A 16,064-nucleotide genomic window follows, 5' to 3' on the forward strand; every position below is an offset into this window, starting at 1 on the left:
ATCAAAAATATCTCCACAATTTTGCATCCTTAATGTCTTTAGATTACATCGGCCCGGTTTGGTGACGATCGTATAAATTCCCTAAAAGGAGTATATCAAAATCCATCGGGTGCGTTTTTAAAAACGACCCAAAATAACCGGCCTCCTGTTGAGTTGAGCCCAGGACATGCAGTGCGAAAGATGTTCAGATCAATGAGCTCTGAATGTGCCCCGAGTTTCGTGTGCCTACGTGAAAAAGTGTGTTTGAGCTATCCAGTAAAATAATAGTCTTCAATAACTTAAACCCTGCAAATTCATCAGAATTGAGTACATTAGGTATAATAGAGATACTCTCACTTCTATTTGTATACAATGTACTCACAATTCGAGGTTTTTAACTCTGGATCCAAGCTGGCCGAGTGAGATCCTGAGGGAGAACAAAGGACGCGACCCGAAGCGGCGGCCCCGAGGGAAACAAGCCAGCGTCAGGAACAGGGACCGCATGGACAGAACACGAGACTCGGAAAAGTTAAGGGGAGGCAGTATGTGTTTAATGGTGAACAACAGCTGGTGCAACAGCATGAGTGTTGTGCCCCTCACACAATCATGATCCTGCACACCTAACCTGGAACTACTGTCCATCAAATGTCATCCTTTTTATCTTCCTCGGGAATTTACATCAGTTATAATTAGCGCCTCTTATATTCACACTACATTGTATATACAATTTAGTGTATATATACACTACATTACTGTATATTTGTACAGATGGGTTTAAGAAAAATATTTTTTTACCCTATATTTTATATTTTGTTGGTCTATTTTTCTTTGCAGTTGCGTTTTTATATATTTTATTTTTATTCCATTTTCTAATTTATTTCTTATCGATAATTTGGATTTTAAGTTCACAAGCGAACGTATAAGAATTTCACTGCATATCCTAGTGTGCATTACTGTGTATGTGACAAATAAAATTTAAATTTGATATAGATTCATATATATCAAACCTTGGATGCTGCAACAAGTTGTGCTGTGCTGGCCGCAATTTCATGAGAACAGACAATAAGCTCTTCATACTTGCCCGTGTGCAACACCACCTTATCAGCAGAATCACTAAAAGGGAAAAAAAGTGAGAAAGCACTGATGTTTTTATTGTCTTACTAGGAAGGTACCATGAAATGTCATTTAATCCAATTAATCTGATACAATTAAAAAATGTACTTTCTGTACTGGCTCATGTATTTGGTAAGAATACATACACCATTTGTGTTGCCCCCCAACCTACTGCCTTGGCAGCAGATATGAGACCCTCAGTCCAGCGAGAGTTTCTGGCATAAAACTCCTTTACTGTTGCTGCACCCTAAGAACAGCAGAAAGCAATCATGATGTAATTACTTTTTTAAATACAAGGATTTAAGGTTAATAATGTACATGCTTTGATTATGGCAGGGATTTGCCATGGTATTGTTTTAATAACCTTATGCACTGTCACATTTATTTTCTGCATACATTTTTGGACAAGAGCTTGGATTGCTGATGTGTGATTCAACCACTTCTCTAGCACTCTCAAAGACCTTCAAATGATTTAAGGGAAAGACTAAATTAGTGTCCACTTTATGTTTAAAATTTAATTATAAAATGTAATTTAAAATATAATTCCTCATTCTCCCAGAACCACACTTAATGAATTTTGATATTTGTGTCCTGGAATACACCCATGCCATCAGGTTTAAAACAATCCATTTATGTCACAACCTGTTCATTTAGTACATTTAGGAAGTCAGCTGACTTAATATTATTGCCGCATAATATTGTTGCGCTGACTAATTGAATCAACCTAAAAAATTACTGTCTGGTCAAGTTTGGACTCTTTTTCGGCCAGAGGTGGAAACTAATAAATTACATTTATTCTCGTTACTGTAAATGAGTAGTTTTTTGGTGTACTCCTACGTTTTAAAGTAGTTTTTAAAATCCGTAATTTAACTTTTACTTAAGTATGTTTTGTTTGAAGTATTGTACTTCGCTACATGTTAAAATCATGTTCGCTAATGAGTAAAAAATAAATTAATGAAAATGAAAAATAATAAAAAATAATGCATCTGGGAAGGAAAAAAAATTGCACCCCAGAAACCAGTGCACTGATTTATTGATGGGCGGGGAGAACGAACGCGCTAAATTCACAAGAACAATGGAGACAGACAAAACAGATGCCAGTGATACAGACCCAGCAGAAAGCAAAATGCCATCAAATTCTTATGAAGCAAATTCCTGGCCATTGTAACAGCCACTACTATGTTGTATACCACACTATGTATGTACAGTCGTGGCCAAAAGTTTTGAGAATTAGATAAATATTGGAAATTGGAAAAGTTTCTGCTTAAGTTTTTATAATAGCAATTTGTATATACTTCAGAATCAGAATCAGAAAGAGTTTTATTGCCAAGTACGCTTACACGTAAAAGGAATTTGTTTTAGTGACAGAGCTTCCAGAACAGAAAACAAATGACAAGACAAAAACAGCACGACAAAAAAAAAAAAAAAAAAAAAAAATTTGACATCAAATGGAGTAGGGTGTGAGATACTTTTTAAATAAGTTATATAAATATCTGAAATCTGTGGTATTATACAGTATATTGCACTGTGATACTGTACACAATATTGCACATATATTTATTGACAGTTGATGTTTAACTGTTCATGAGGGAGATTGCCTGGGAAAAAAAACTGTTTTTGTGCCTGACTGTCCTAGTGTTAGGTGCTCTACAGCGTCGACCCGACGGCAAAAGTTCAAATAAAAGGTGGCCTGGGTGTGAGGGGTCCAAAGTGATATTCCAAGCCCTTTTCCTCACTCTGGATGTGTACAGTTCTTGTGGCGTGGGCAGGGCAGTGCCAATAATTCTTTCAGCAGTCCGAACCGTCCTTTGTAGTCTTCTGATGTCTGTTTTCGTAGCTGAGCCAAACCAGACAGTTATTGAAGTGCACAGGACGGATTCAATGACGGCTGAGTAGAACTGTGTGAGCAGCTCCTGTGGCAGGTTGAATTTCTTTAGCTGGCGAAGGAAATACAACCTCTGGTGGGCCTTTTTAACAATAGAGTCAATGTGAATGTCCCACTTCAGGTCCTGAGAGATGGTCGTGCCCAGGAACCGGAATGACTCTACTGCTGTCACAGTGCTGTTCATGATGGTGAGTGGGGGAAGTGCAGGTGGGTTCCTCCTGAAGTCCACAATCATCTCCACTGTTTTGAGCGTGTTCAGCTCCAGGTTGTTGAGACTGCACCAGACAGCCAGCTGCTCAACCTCACTTCTGTAAGCAGACTCGTCACCGTCCTGAATGAGGCCGATGATTGTGGTGTCATCTGCAAATTTCAGGAGCTTGACAGTGGGGTCTGTAGAGGTGCAGTCATTGGTGTACAGGGAGAAAAGCAGTGGGGAGAGAACGCATCCCTGAGGGGCTCCAGTATTGGTGGTGTGGCTGTTGGACATGAATTCCCCCAGTCTCACTAGCTGCTGCCTGTCTGTCAGAAAGCTGGTGATCCAGTGACAGATAGAGCTAGGAACAGAGAGCTGGTTTAGTTTGGTCTGAAGCAGTGCTGGGATGATTGTATTAAAAGCTGATGAAAAGTCTATAAACAAGACCCTTGCATAAGCCCCTGGTTTGTCCAGATGTTGGAGGATGAAGTGCAGTCCCATGTTGACTGCATCATCAACAGACCTGTTTGCTCTATAGGCAAACTGCAGGGGGTCCAGTAAGGGTCCTGTGATGTCCCTCAGATAGGCCAACACCAGTCTTTCAAATGACTTCATGACCACAGATGTTAGGGCGACTGGTCTGTAGTCATTAAGTCCTGTGATTTTTAGTTTTTTTTGGAATGGGGATGATTGTGGAACGTTTAAAGCACAAAGGCACTTCACATTGTTCCAGTGATCTGTTGAAGATCTGTGTAAAGATGGGAGCCAGCTGGTCAGCACAGGATTTCAGACAGGCTGGTGTCACGCCGTCTGGGCCTGGAGCTTTCCTTCTCTTTTGTTTTAGAAAGATCTGGCGAACATCCTTTTCACAGACCTGGAGTGCAGGGGGGGAAGAGAGGATGGTTGCTAGAGGTGATAATGGTGGTGTAGAAAGAGGGTCAGGACAGGGGTGTGGTGTGAAACTGGGAGTTTCAAATCTACAATAGAACTCATTCAGGTCATCAACCAGTTGTTGATTCCCTACAGAGTTGGGGGTTGGCGTCTTGTAGTTAGTGATGGTTTTCAGGCCTTTCCACACAGAAGCAGGGTCGTTTACAGAAAACTGATTTTCTAGTTTTTAAGAGTAGCTTCTCTTAGCCGCTCTGATTGCCCTTGTTAGTGTGTTCCTGGCCTGTTTGTACAAGATCCTGTCCCCACTCCTGTAGGCATCCTCTTTGGCCTGACGAAGCTGTCTGAGTTTTGCTGTAAACCATGGTTTGTCATTGTTATATGTTAAAAAAGTCCTGGTAGGGATGCACATGTCCTCACAGAAACTGATTTAGGATGTTACAGAATCTGTGAACTCGTCCAGATTGGTGGCAGCAGCTTCAAAAACACTCCAATCAGTGCAGTCAAAACAGGCCTGTAATTCCTGCTCTGCTTCACTGGTCCATCTCTTTACTGTCCTTACTACAGGCTTAGCAGTTTTAAGTTTTTGCCTATAGGTCGGGAGAAGATGAACCAGGCAGTGGTCAGAAAGTCCTAAAGCTGCTCTGGGGATAGAGCGATATGCATCCTTTATTGTGGTGTAGCAGTGATCCAAAGTATTTTTGTCTCTGGTGGGGCATGTAATGTGCTGTTTGTATTTAGGCAGTTCACGTTTAAGGTTTGCTTTGTTAAAATCCCCAAGTATAATTAAAACCGAGTCCGGGTGTTGTTGCTCCGTGTCTGTGATGTGAGCAGCCAGCTGTTGCAATGCTGCGTTCACACACGCTTGTGGAGGGATGTACACACTCACAAGAATGAACGAGGTAAACTCCCGTGGCGAATAGAAAGGCTTGCAGTTGATGAAATATGCCTCTAGATCAGGACAGCACATCTTCTTCAATGGTGTCACATTTGTACACCAACGTTCATTGATGTAAAAGCATGTCCCGCCGCCTCGCGATTTCCCCGTTGATTCCGTGTCGCGATACGCTCTGAACAGCTGGAAGCCCGGCAGGTGTAGCGCGTTGTCCGGAATGGCTTTATTCAGCCAGGTTTCCGTGAAACACAGCGCAGCAGAGTTTGAAAAGTCCTTATTTTTCCTGGAGAGCAGGAAAAGTTCGTCCATTTTATTGGGTAAAGAGCGGAGATTCGCCAGATGTATACTCGGCAGCGCAGTTCTAAAGCCGCGCTGTCTGAGCTTGACGAGCGCGCCGGCTCTCTTCCCCCGCCTGAGCTTCTTAAAGCATTTCAACAGTGCCGCTGCTCCGCCGGTTACAATGTTCAGAAAAACATTTGAGAAGTCGAAAACTGGTTGGAAATTGTGTGATGTGTCCTGCTGAATGTTCAGCAGTTCATCTCTGGTATAAGTGATAACATTTGAGAAACAAAAAACAGGACAAACTAACAAAAACAGTAAGACAGATAGAGAGCTCCACACCGAGGCAGCCATCCGCGGCGCCATCTCGGAGTTATGAAGAGTGATTAGATGAATTGCATAGTCCTTCTTTGCCATGAAAATTAACTTAATCCCAAAAAAACCTTTCCACTGCATTTCATTGCTGTCATTAAAGGACCTGCTAAGATCATTTCAGTAATCGTCTTGTTAACTCAGGCAAGGATATTGTGGCTACTAAGATTGCACCTAAATCAACAATTTATTGGATAATCAAGAACTCTAAGGAAAGAGGTTCAATTCTTGTTAAGAAGGCTTCAGGGCGTCCAAGAAAGTCCAGCAAGCGCCAGGATCGTCTCCTAAAGAGGATCCAGCTGCGGGGGGTCACTGGAGTGCCACCAGTGCAGAGCTTGCTCAGGAATGGCAGCAGGCAGGTGTGAGCGCATCTGCACGCACAGTGAGGCGAAGACTTTTGGAAAACAAAACAAACATCAGGGACAGATTGATTTTCTGCAGAAAGTATGGTGAATGGACTGCTGAGGACTGGGGCAAAGTCATATTCTCTGATAAAGCCTCTTTCCGATTGTTTGGAGCATCTGGAAAAAGGCTTGTCCGGAGAAGAAAAGGTGAGCGCTACCATCAGTCCTGTGTCATGCCAACAGTAAAGCATACGGACACCATTCATGTGTGGGGTTGCTTCTTATCCAAGGGACTGGGCTCACTCACAATTTTGCTGCCATAAATAAAGAATGGTACCAAAACACCCTCCAACAGCAACTTCTTCCAACAATCCAACAACAGTTTGGTGAAAAACAATGCATTTTCCAGCATGATGGAGCACCGTGCCATAAGGCAAAAGTGATAACTAAGTGGCTCGAGGACCAAAACGTTAAAATTTTGGGTCCATGGCTTAGAAACTCCCCAGATCTTAATCCCATTGAGAACTTGAGGTCAATCCTCAAGAGGCAGGTGGACAAACAAAAACCCACTAATTTTGACAAACTCCAAAAATAATTATGAAAGAATGGGTTGCTATCAGTCAGGATTTGGCCCAAAAGTTGATTGAGAGCATGCCCAGTCGAATTGCAGAGGTCCTAAAAAGAAGGGCCAACATTGCAAATACTGACTCTTTGCATAAATGTCATGTAATTGTCGATAAAAGCCTTTAAAACGTATGAAGTGCTTGTAATTATATTTCAGTACATCACAAACACAACCGAACCAAAAATCTGAAAGCAGTTTAGCAGCAAACTTTGTGAAAACTAATATTTGTGTCATTCTCAAAACTTTTGGGCATGACTGTACAGTGTATTGCCCTTTTAAAAGTTGGCGCCCGTCCCTCAGTGTGTGCGCTGTGTAGGCGTCGGCGTGAAAACTTTCTATTCCTTTACCCTTTTCTTTACTTTTACTTTGTTTTGTATTATAATTTTCTGATGCTAAATAAGGCCGATAAAGGTTTTGTTCTGAAAGTTATTCTTGGCTCTAAACTCTTTTTTCCCTCTGCTATCCGGCGCAAAGCATCACACCAATTTGATTTCAATCACAGAAAGGCAACAGCTTTATTATGCAAAGGTGTTCTCTTAATTAAAAACAACTAGTTTGAGATTTATATCTGTTTATTTTTTTTTACTGTTTACTATAACACTGTTACCACATTTGTGTGCGTAAAAACTATTTAATTTTGTGTCTGTATGCATGTGTGTACAGTGTGTGTATAAAGCAAAAGCAAGTCCTATTACAGGGGTTAAAGATCTATTTTCTCTCTCTGCTCAAGGCTTAGCCTGCTCTTTGTGTCTGTGTGCGCGCGCGTCATTGGACATTGGGTTTATTTTTACTTTTTTTTAAGATAAAGTGCAAGTTAAGTTGAGTTTCCATTATTTTTTACAGGAAAATTTAATTTGGTTTACGAGTGTTTTGGAATACGAGCCCGCTTCCGGAAGGAATCGTGCTCCAATTCAAGATTCCACTGTACATCCGAGCAGGTGAGGGTTAAGGGCCTTGCACAAGGCAAACAGTAGCAACTCGGTGGAGCTGAGGTTTGAACCTAGGACGTTCAATCAGTAGTCTAACCTTTTAGGTTTTAGTGATGTGTCAATATATATATAACAAAAATGTGCCATTTGTAGACTTGTAATATGCATTGTATGTGGTACATACACCCAATGGCCAGGACAAGTCAAACGTTTGGACACACCTTTTTATTCACTGGTTTTTCTTCATTTGTATTGTTTTCAAGTTTAAAATTGTTGAAAGTTCCCAAATTGTATGTTCCCGTAGTGTGTGAATGAGCATATGAGTGTGTGTATGTGTATGCTATGCAATAAATTGGCACATGGTGTACCTCGCCTTATGCCCCTAGTCTACAGTGATAGGCTCCAGTCCCCTGTGACCCCGTATACAGAATATGACGGTACTGTATAGCAGATGAGTGAGTGAATGTTAATGTGATACATACACATAACGGCTACTTTAAGAGGACCTGACCAAGTCAACACATAAGGGAGGGTTTTTTGTTATGTAACCTTTTTTTTAAACCTTACCCTTCCACCTTCTACAATCTCTTTCTGCAGATCTGTGGATGCCAACACCAAGAGACGGATGGCCTAATGAACAAAGATATAAGATAAAATTAAATATAATATGTTTCTCATGTTTTTTTCTACTTCTTCATGTATGATTTTTTTATTATTTTTTCACAAGTATTATGAGGAGAAAAAATATCAGGAGGAAGGAGAACTTACCTTCATAAGGTCAGTACAGCTATTCAGTATTCTGAAAGTGAATAATACCACAATGTATTGAGGAGCAAGTGATGAAGCAACAGGTTTAGGTTAAAGAAGATGCTTTTGTTTTTACAGAATCAGAAAGAGTTTTATTGCCCAGTACGCTTGCACGTACAAGGAATTTGTTTTAGTGACAGAGCTTCCAGAACAAAAAAAAAAAAAAAAAATGACAAGACAAAACAGCTTGACACACACACACAAAAAAAGGTTGACATCAAATGGAGTAGGGTGTGAGATACTTTTAAATATGTTACATAAATATCTGAAATCTGTGGTATTATACAGTATATTGCACAGTGGTACTGTACATAATATTGCACATATATTTATTGACCAGTAGAATGATGTTTAACTGTTCATGAGGAAGATTGTCCGGGGAAAAAAAAGTTTTTGTGCCTGGCTGTCCTGGTGTTTGGTGCTCTATAGCGTCGACCCGACGACAAAAGTTCAAATAGAAGGTGGCTTGGGTGTGAGGGGTCGAAAGTGATATTCCAAGCCCTTTTCTTTACTCTGGATATATACAGTTCTTGCAGCGTGGGCAGGGGAGTGCCAATAATTCTTTCAGCAGTCCGAACCGTCCTTTGTAGTCTTCTGATGTCTGCTTTCGTAGCTGAGCCAAACCAGACAGTTATTGAAGTGCACAGGACGGATTCAATGACAGCTAAGTAGAACTGTATGAGCAGCTCCTGTGGCAGATTGAATTTCTTCAGCTGACGAAGGAAATACAACCTCTGGTGGGCCCTTTTAACAATGGAGTCAATGTGAATGTCCCACTTCAGGTCCTGAGAGATGGTCAGGTTCAGGAATCGGAATGACTCCGCTGCTGTCACAGTGCTGTTCATGATGGTTTCTCCTGAAGTCCACGATCATCTCCACTGTTTTGAGCGTGTTCAGCTCCAGGTTGTTGTGACTGCACCAGACAGCCAGCTGCTCGACCTGACCTCTGTATGCCGACTCGTCACTGTCCTGGATGAGGCCGATGATTGTCGTGTCATCTGCAAATTTAAGGAACTTGACAGTGGGGTCTGTAGAGGTGCAGTCGTTGGTGTAGAGGGAGAAGAGCAGTGGGGAGAGAATGCATCCCTGAGGTGCTCCAGTATTGATGGTGTGGCTGTTGGACATGAATTTCCCCAGTCTCACTAGCTGCTGCCTGTCTGTCAGAAAGATGATCCAGTGACAGAGCTAGGAACAGAGAGCTGGTTTAGTTTGGTCTGAAGCAGTGCTGGGATGATCGTATTAAAAGCTGATGAAAAGTCTATAAACAAGCCCCTTACATAAGCCCCTGGTTTGTCCAGATGAAGGATGAAGTGCAGACCCATGTTGACTGCATCATCAACAAACCTGTTTGCTCTATAAGCAAACTCCAGGGGGTCCAGTAAGGGTTCTGTGTTGTCCCTCAGATAGGCCAACACCAGTCTTTCAAATGACTTCATGACCACAAAGAGGGTCAGGAGTGTGGTGTGGTGTGGTGTGAGACTGGGAGTTTCAAATCTACAATAGAACTTATTCAGGTCGTCAACCAGTTGTTGATTCCCTACAGAGTTGGGGGATGGCGTCTTGTAGTTAGTGATGGTTTTCAGGCCTTTCCACGCTAAAGCAGGGCTGTTTACAGAAAACTGATTTTCCAATTTTTCAGAGTAGCTTCTCTTAGCCGCTTTGATCGCCCTTGTTAGTGTGTTCCTGGCCTGGTTGTACAAGATCCTGTCCCCACTCCTGTAGGCATCCTCTTTGGCCTGACAAAGCTGTCTGAGTCTTGCTGTAAACCATGGTTTGTCATTGTTATATGTTAAAAATGTCCTGGTAGGGATGCACATGTCCTCACAGAAACTGATTTAGGATGTTACAGAATCTGTGAGCTCGTCCAGATTGGCGGCAGCAGCTTAAAAAACACTCCAATCAGTTTAGTCAAAACAGGCCTGTAATTTCTGCTCTGCTTCACTAGTCCATCTCTTTACTGTCCTTACTACAGGCTTAGCAGATTTAAGTTTTCGCCTATAGGTCGGGAGAAGATGAACCAGGCAGTGGTCAGAAAGTCCTAAAGCTGCTCTGGGGACGGAGCGATATGCATCCTTTATTGTAGTGTAGCAGTGATCTAAAGTATTTTTGTCTCCGGTGGGGCATAAAATGTGTTGTTTGTATTTAGGCAGTTTCACGTTTGAGTTTTGCTTTGTTAAAATCCCCAAGTATAATTAGAACCGAGTCCGTGTCTGTGATCTGAGCAGCCAGCTGTTGCAATGCTGCGTTCACACACGCTTGTGGATGGACGTACACACTCACAAGAATGAACGAGGTAAACTCCCGTGGCAAATAGAAAGGCTTGCAGTTGATGAAATATGCCTCTAGATCAGGACAGCACATCTTCTTCAATGGTGTCACATTTGTACACCAACGTTCATTGATGTAAAAGCATGTCCCACCGCCACGCGATTTTACGTTAATTCTGTGTCGCGATTCGCTCTAAACAGCTGGAAGCCGGGCAGGTGTAGCGCGTTGTCCGGAATGGCTTCATTCAGCCAGGTTTCCGTGAAACCACAGCGCGGCAGAATTAAAAAAAGTCCTTATTTTTCCTGTTCAGCAGTTCATCCCTGGTATAAGTGATAACATTTGAGAAACAAAAAACAGGACAAACTAACAAAAACAGTAAGAAAAATTAGTTCCACACCGAGGCAGCCATCCGCGGCACCATCAGGTACACATTTTAATTGTATAAATCGCAGAGCTTGCATGTGTTTTAATATTTTAAACAAATCGTATTATTTTTATAAATAATAAATAGGATAAAGTATGATGATTAATAAATAATGGTGAATAATTTTAAAGGAATGCAATAATGAATAATCGTCACCTCTCATTTACTTCCAGCTTGACTCCTTCAGTGTCTCTTCTGGCCTGATTCATCATCTCCTGCAGGCACACCAGTAGCATGGCGTATCAATGGCAGTAAAAATGGAATTCTACATCTTGCAAAATATCATACTTGATGAATTTTTACCAAACAGTTATAGCATTTAGAAATCACGATTTGACGCTTGTAGAAATCACTTAAAACCTCATGCTTTTTAATTTTACTTCTTCCAACTGCAACTTCAAGAACTGACTTGTTAAGTGCTGCCTAATTATATCACACCTCATGACTGGTACAAGTGTACAGACGATAATGTTATTCACTTCACCTGTCAGCAATTTTAATGTTATGACTAATCATTGTATACATTTGACAGTTTATTAGCTATACCTAAAGTGAGGTGATTGTTTGCTTTACATGTCAGGGACCCCTCATGTTTGTGTTTCCTTCTGGCTCTCCCTTTTAGTTATGCTGTCATAGTTAGTCCTGCCGGAGTCTCTGCTTGCACTCTACACTAAATATACATTCACATTATACATTATGTGACTGTGACCAGACCTAACTGCCATCTCTCCTCTTCTGATCTCTCTCCCCCTTCTCCAATCCCCCCCCACCTTCTCCTTCCCTCTCTCTGTTGAGCTACACATGTCGTTCCTGAGCTGCCTGTGATCCAGACTCCCTCTGCCCTCCGGACCTGTCTGACCCATCCCGGTGCCCCGCTTCTGCTTGGAGATCTCGTCACATGGATGCTCCGTGTGTCTCATTGGGATGCGTCTGGTGTCTGGGGATGGTTCTCTCTACCTAGAAGACGGTTTTGGCCTCGACTGGTGTTGGCAGCTGTTTCTCTGAGGACTTCGACAGTTCGATAGTTTAGGACTGGAACTTCCTACAAGTCTACCTGAGTCTCCAATAACTACCTGGACTGCCTGCCACCTAACACACAGTATAAATGCAGATCAGTTCCTGCTATCTGTTTTACCCAAATGAGGATGGGTTCCCTGTTGAGTCTGGTTCCTCTGAAGGTTTCTTCCTATTACCATCTCAGGGAGTTTTTCCTTGCCACTGTCGCCCTCGACTTGCTCACCAGGGACAATCTGACCATTTTGATTCATACACATTCACATTCCATGCAAAATTGAATTGAATCTAATTAGCTTACCACAAGGTTCATTACAATAAACAAGTTTATCTCTTTGTAGGCTCCTTATGGGTTTCTGTGAAAGTTAATATTGGGTAGCATTTTGTTCTCTGGTTACTGAATGTAAGAAAAAAGAAAAATGCTTTCACTGGGCCTTATCCCTAACCCTAATTAAGTTTTTGTAATAGGTTTCTATCAGAATTAACAAAGTGTCACATAATCTCCTTAGAAATATGTCAACTGCTGAAAAAAAAGTTTATTAGAGAAGAGGTTAAAAAAAAAAAAAACAGAATCATAAATCAGAATCATGAAGACCAATGAGCTATCAAAGCAAATCCATGGCAAATTCTATAAAAAGCAAAATATATGTTGTAAGACTTCTGAGAACGACATAATTATTGCATTAAAAATAACAGATTTTTTTTTACAATGCATAGATTTTGTTTATCTACATTAAACAACTAAACATGAGGGCCCACTACCAATGTACATTTTGATTGCTGTTGTGTTGCCATTTTGCCATTAATTACTCTGTCAAGGAAGAACACAGTGCTTTGTACGTATTAACACTTACAGTGGTATCTTTTTTAGAATTTTTGCCTTAAGAACTGAAATTTTGGAGGAATTTTGCCTTGGAATGTGAAGCATTTTTGGCATGCGAGTGACCGAACCAAGCCGAACTCCGGCTTAACCCTACGTGGCACGTATATGTATTTTTGCATTTTGTGCAAGAATCAAAAACAGTAACAAAAACAAAAGGGAGTCACTTTCAGATACATTTTTTAAGTAGCTGGTTTCAAGAGGAATCATAAATAAAAGGTTAAGTGAGGTATTTTTACATTTACATGTTTTTTCTGAATGTTTTGATTGTTTTATATGCAAAAATATAATTATCGTGTTGGAAATTGGTAACATTGGTAATATGTTTTGGGTGACTAGAATGGATTATCTGCATTTATCTGCATTTACTATATGTTATTTCGAATTGGTAAATGCGTTTCACAATCCAAAATTTTTCTTAAGAACTCGCATCCTGACCCTATTAAAATCGCATAATTAAGTACCACTGTATTCGGAATTCATTTAAGTCTGGTATAAGAAGTGGTATATTTTTATTTTCTATTATGTTGTACACATTGATAAGAATCAGTGTAGGTGTGTCTGCCAGAGGGGACCATCCACTTTAAACTCACTGACTTAAACAAAAAGAAATTATATTAAACATACTGGTAAAAACACTGTGTCTGCCTTAAAGGGGTCATACAGCACTACATGCACTATTTTAAGCTGTTTGGACTGAACTGTGTGTTAGGAGAGTGCATACACAACCACTCTACGATGATAAAGAGCCGCCCAGTGGTTTTCTTTTCGTTTATTACAGTAACATCCCCCTTCTGAAATCAGGCCAATCGCAAAAGCCTGTCGATGTGACGCCAAACCGACAGAGGACGCTCCTACACAAGTTGATTGACACTGGTGTTTTAGCAAAGACCCGCCCCGAGTGAGAAGACGCTGTCGGCCATTGTTTTTTCGCCGCTGGAGCAAAATGACGCCTAAGCGAGTGTTGTGTACAGTTGTTGGGTGTAATAGCGAACACAGCAGTTGTCATTCACTACCTAGGGTTAGTGACCTAGGGTACCTACCTAGGGTTAGGTATCTGAGCCACTGAGGACGCAGTGGCTGAATTTAGTTTTTAAAGCTAACGTCCCCGCCGATTTACCTAAATGCGTTCATGTTTGCACTACTAATTTTTCACCAGACTGCTTTATAAACGCGGGTCAATATAAAGCAGGTTTTACTAGGAAGCTGCTCCTAAAAATCGGATCTGTACTAACGCTTCGTGTTCCTGCTTCATCTTCACCAGGCTCGGTGAGTGTGATTTATTTTACTATGAGTCTTTGCAGATCGCCTTTTCTGATAATCACGATGAATGCGGAGTGTAAGTTAACTTATACTCTCATAGAACATGGTTATGGCTTCTTCTCTGTGTACAGCCGTCTCTATATAATCCCTAATCGCCCGTTTATAATAAACAATGCATTAAGGTGATTGTCTAGTTGCAAACTGTGTACGTAGTCCGAAAACTATATTATGCTTACCTTTGTTACGTTAGATGGTTTATAACGATGTCTGTCGAAGATTAAGAAGTCATGTAAACACATCAGTAAACACATCGCGTCCGTATCTCTCTCGGTAAGTTTCTCCGCTTTTGTTGTTGTTGCTCGCGGCAGCGTAACAGCCCGTTAATTCATGCACATGCAGTGATGAGAAAGACAAACGGGTCGATGCATGTCCATTCTTTTAATTTCTGCGTTGTCAGGCGATATTACAAACTTCCGCGTAGGTTCCGTACTTAAATCAAACCAAAAACGACTGAAGAAAACAGGCTCGGGCTCTATATTCCATAGTTTTCCAGTTTGGACTGCATTACCCACAAAGCACTGCGTTGTGGCAATGCTTTGGACTGCATTACCCGCACTGGACTACACTTCTGTCGCTATACCCGACATGTCACGCCCCACAGAACAGAGCTAGTTTTTACCAGGTAAAAGTAGTGTTTTTTTTTACACAATCCTTTTAAATTTTTAATTAACGTATAATACAAACTTTTCATTAGGACCCTAAAGATCATATTAAAATTTAATGAAAAATATAATGTGTAGGACCTTTAAGATGTCCAAAACTAAGTAAATAAGTGTCCTTTAAACTTACATCTATTCTCCTTACAGCTTCCTCTATAGCAGCAGAAGTGGCAGCCATTTCTTTATCTACCATGTCTCCCAGCTCCTCCCTTCCAACATCTACGCCTTTAGGCCTGAGGTCCTAAGACAAGTTGCAAGAAACAGAGAAATGCATATAACAGGAATAGAAGTAGATATATTACATTCTAAATGCATGCACATGCAACATAAAATGATGCAAGTTTAATTAATAAACTTTAGTATTTTCACAGAAGATTATACATGCGTGGTGGATAGAGGTTTTGTGTGTGCACACTATAATTTTTGCTTTTTATTTATCAAAGAAGCTGGTTGGTATTTTTTCAAGTGGTAAAAAAAATGGTCGGTAATTTTCATGAGTGTACTACAGAGTAGTACTGATTTGGAAAGACCTAGCCCTTTGTTATTTAAGCAACACCTTCTCTATTGGATTACTATGACTAAAAAATAAGTTGATTTTCACTACATGGGATGTTTCATGCCTGCAATAAGGGACAACATGTATTGTTCTAGGAGTGTACTGCAGTGTAGTGCTGATTTGGAGAGGCCAATGATCTTTATTCAATAATCATATTTTCAGCAGCACTTATATGACAATTGTTGTCAGTAAATATTTTTGTGTTCCAATTAATTACCCAAATAAAATAACAATTAAAAAAATGTTTGTATAATATACTGAACAAAAATATAAACGCAACACTTTTGTTTTTGCTCCCATTTTTAATAAGATGAACTCAAAGATCTGAAACGTTTTCTACATAAACAAAATAACCATATCTCTCAAATATTGTTCACAAATCTGTCAAAATCCGTTACGATGAAGAACTGGAGTCAAGTCGAGACCCCAATGAGGACGACGAGCATGCAGATAAGCTTCCCTGAGACGGTTTCTGACAGTTTGTGCAGAAATTCTTTGGTTATGCACTCCGATTGTTTCAGCAGCTGTCTGAGTGGCTGGTCTCAGACGATCATGGAGGTGAACCTGCTGGGTGTGGAGGTCCTGGGCTGGTGTGGTTACACGTGGTCTACGGTTGTGAGGCCGGTTGGAT

At 40.8% G+C, this 16,064-nt stretch overlaps 1 protein-coding gene across 1 annotated transcript in view; it reads right to left on the minus strand.

Moving 5' to 3' along the window:
• hip1rb (huntingtin interacting protein 1 related b) overlaps positions 1–16,064 on the minus strand; it is a 93,030-nt gene that overhangs the window by 25,082 nt on the left and 51,884 nt on the right. Inside the window, exons 23-28 of the mRNA XM_053481012.1 lie at positions 15,008–15,118; positions 11,158–11,216; positions 8,271–8,301; positions 8,070–8,132; positions 1,239–1,339; positions 987–1,092 (exon numbers count right to left, since the gene is read on the minus strand). Coding sequence (XP_053336987.1) covers positions 987–1,092; positions 1,239–1,339; positions 8,070–8,132; positions 8,271–8,301; positions 11,158–11,216; positions 15,008–15,118 — 471 coding nt within the window. The remainder of the gene's footprint in view (positions 1–986; positions 1,093–1,238; positions 1,340–8,069; positions 8,133–8,270; positions 8,302–11,157; positions 11,217–15,007; positions 15,119–16,064) is intronic.

This window comes from Clarias gariepinus, chromosome 21 (assembly GCF_024256425.1).
Source record: "Clarias gariepinus isolate MV-2021 ecotype Netherlands chromosome 21, CGAR_prim_01v2, whole genome shotgun sequence".
NCBI classification, from domain to species: Eukaryota; Metazoa; Chordata; class Actinopteri; order Siluriformes; family Clariidae; genus Clarias; species Clarias gariepinus.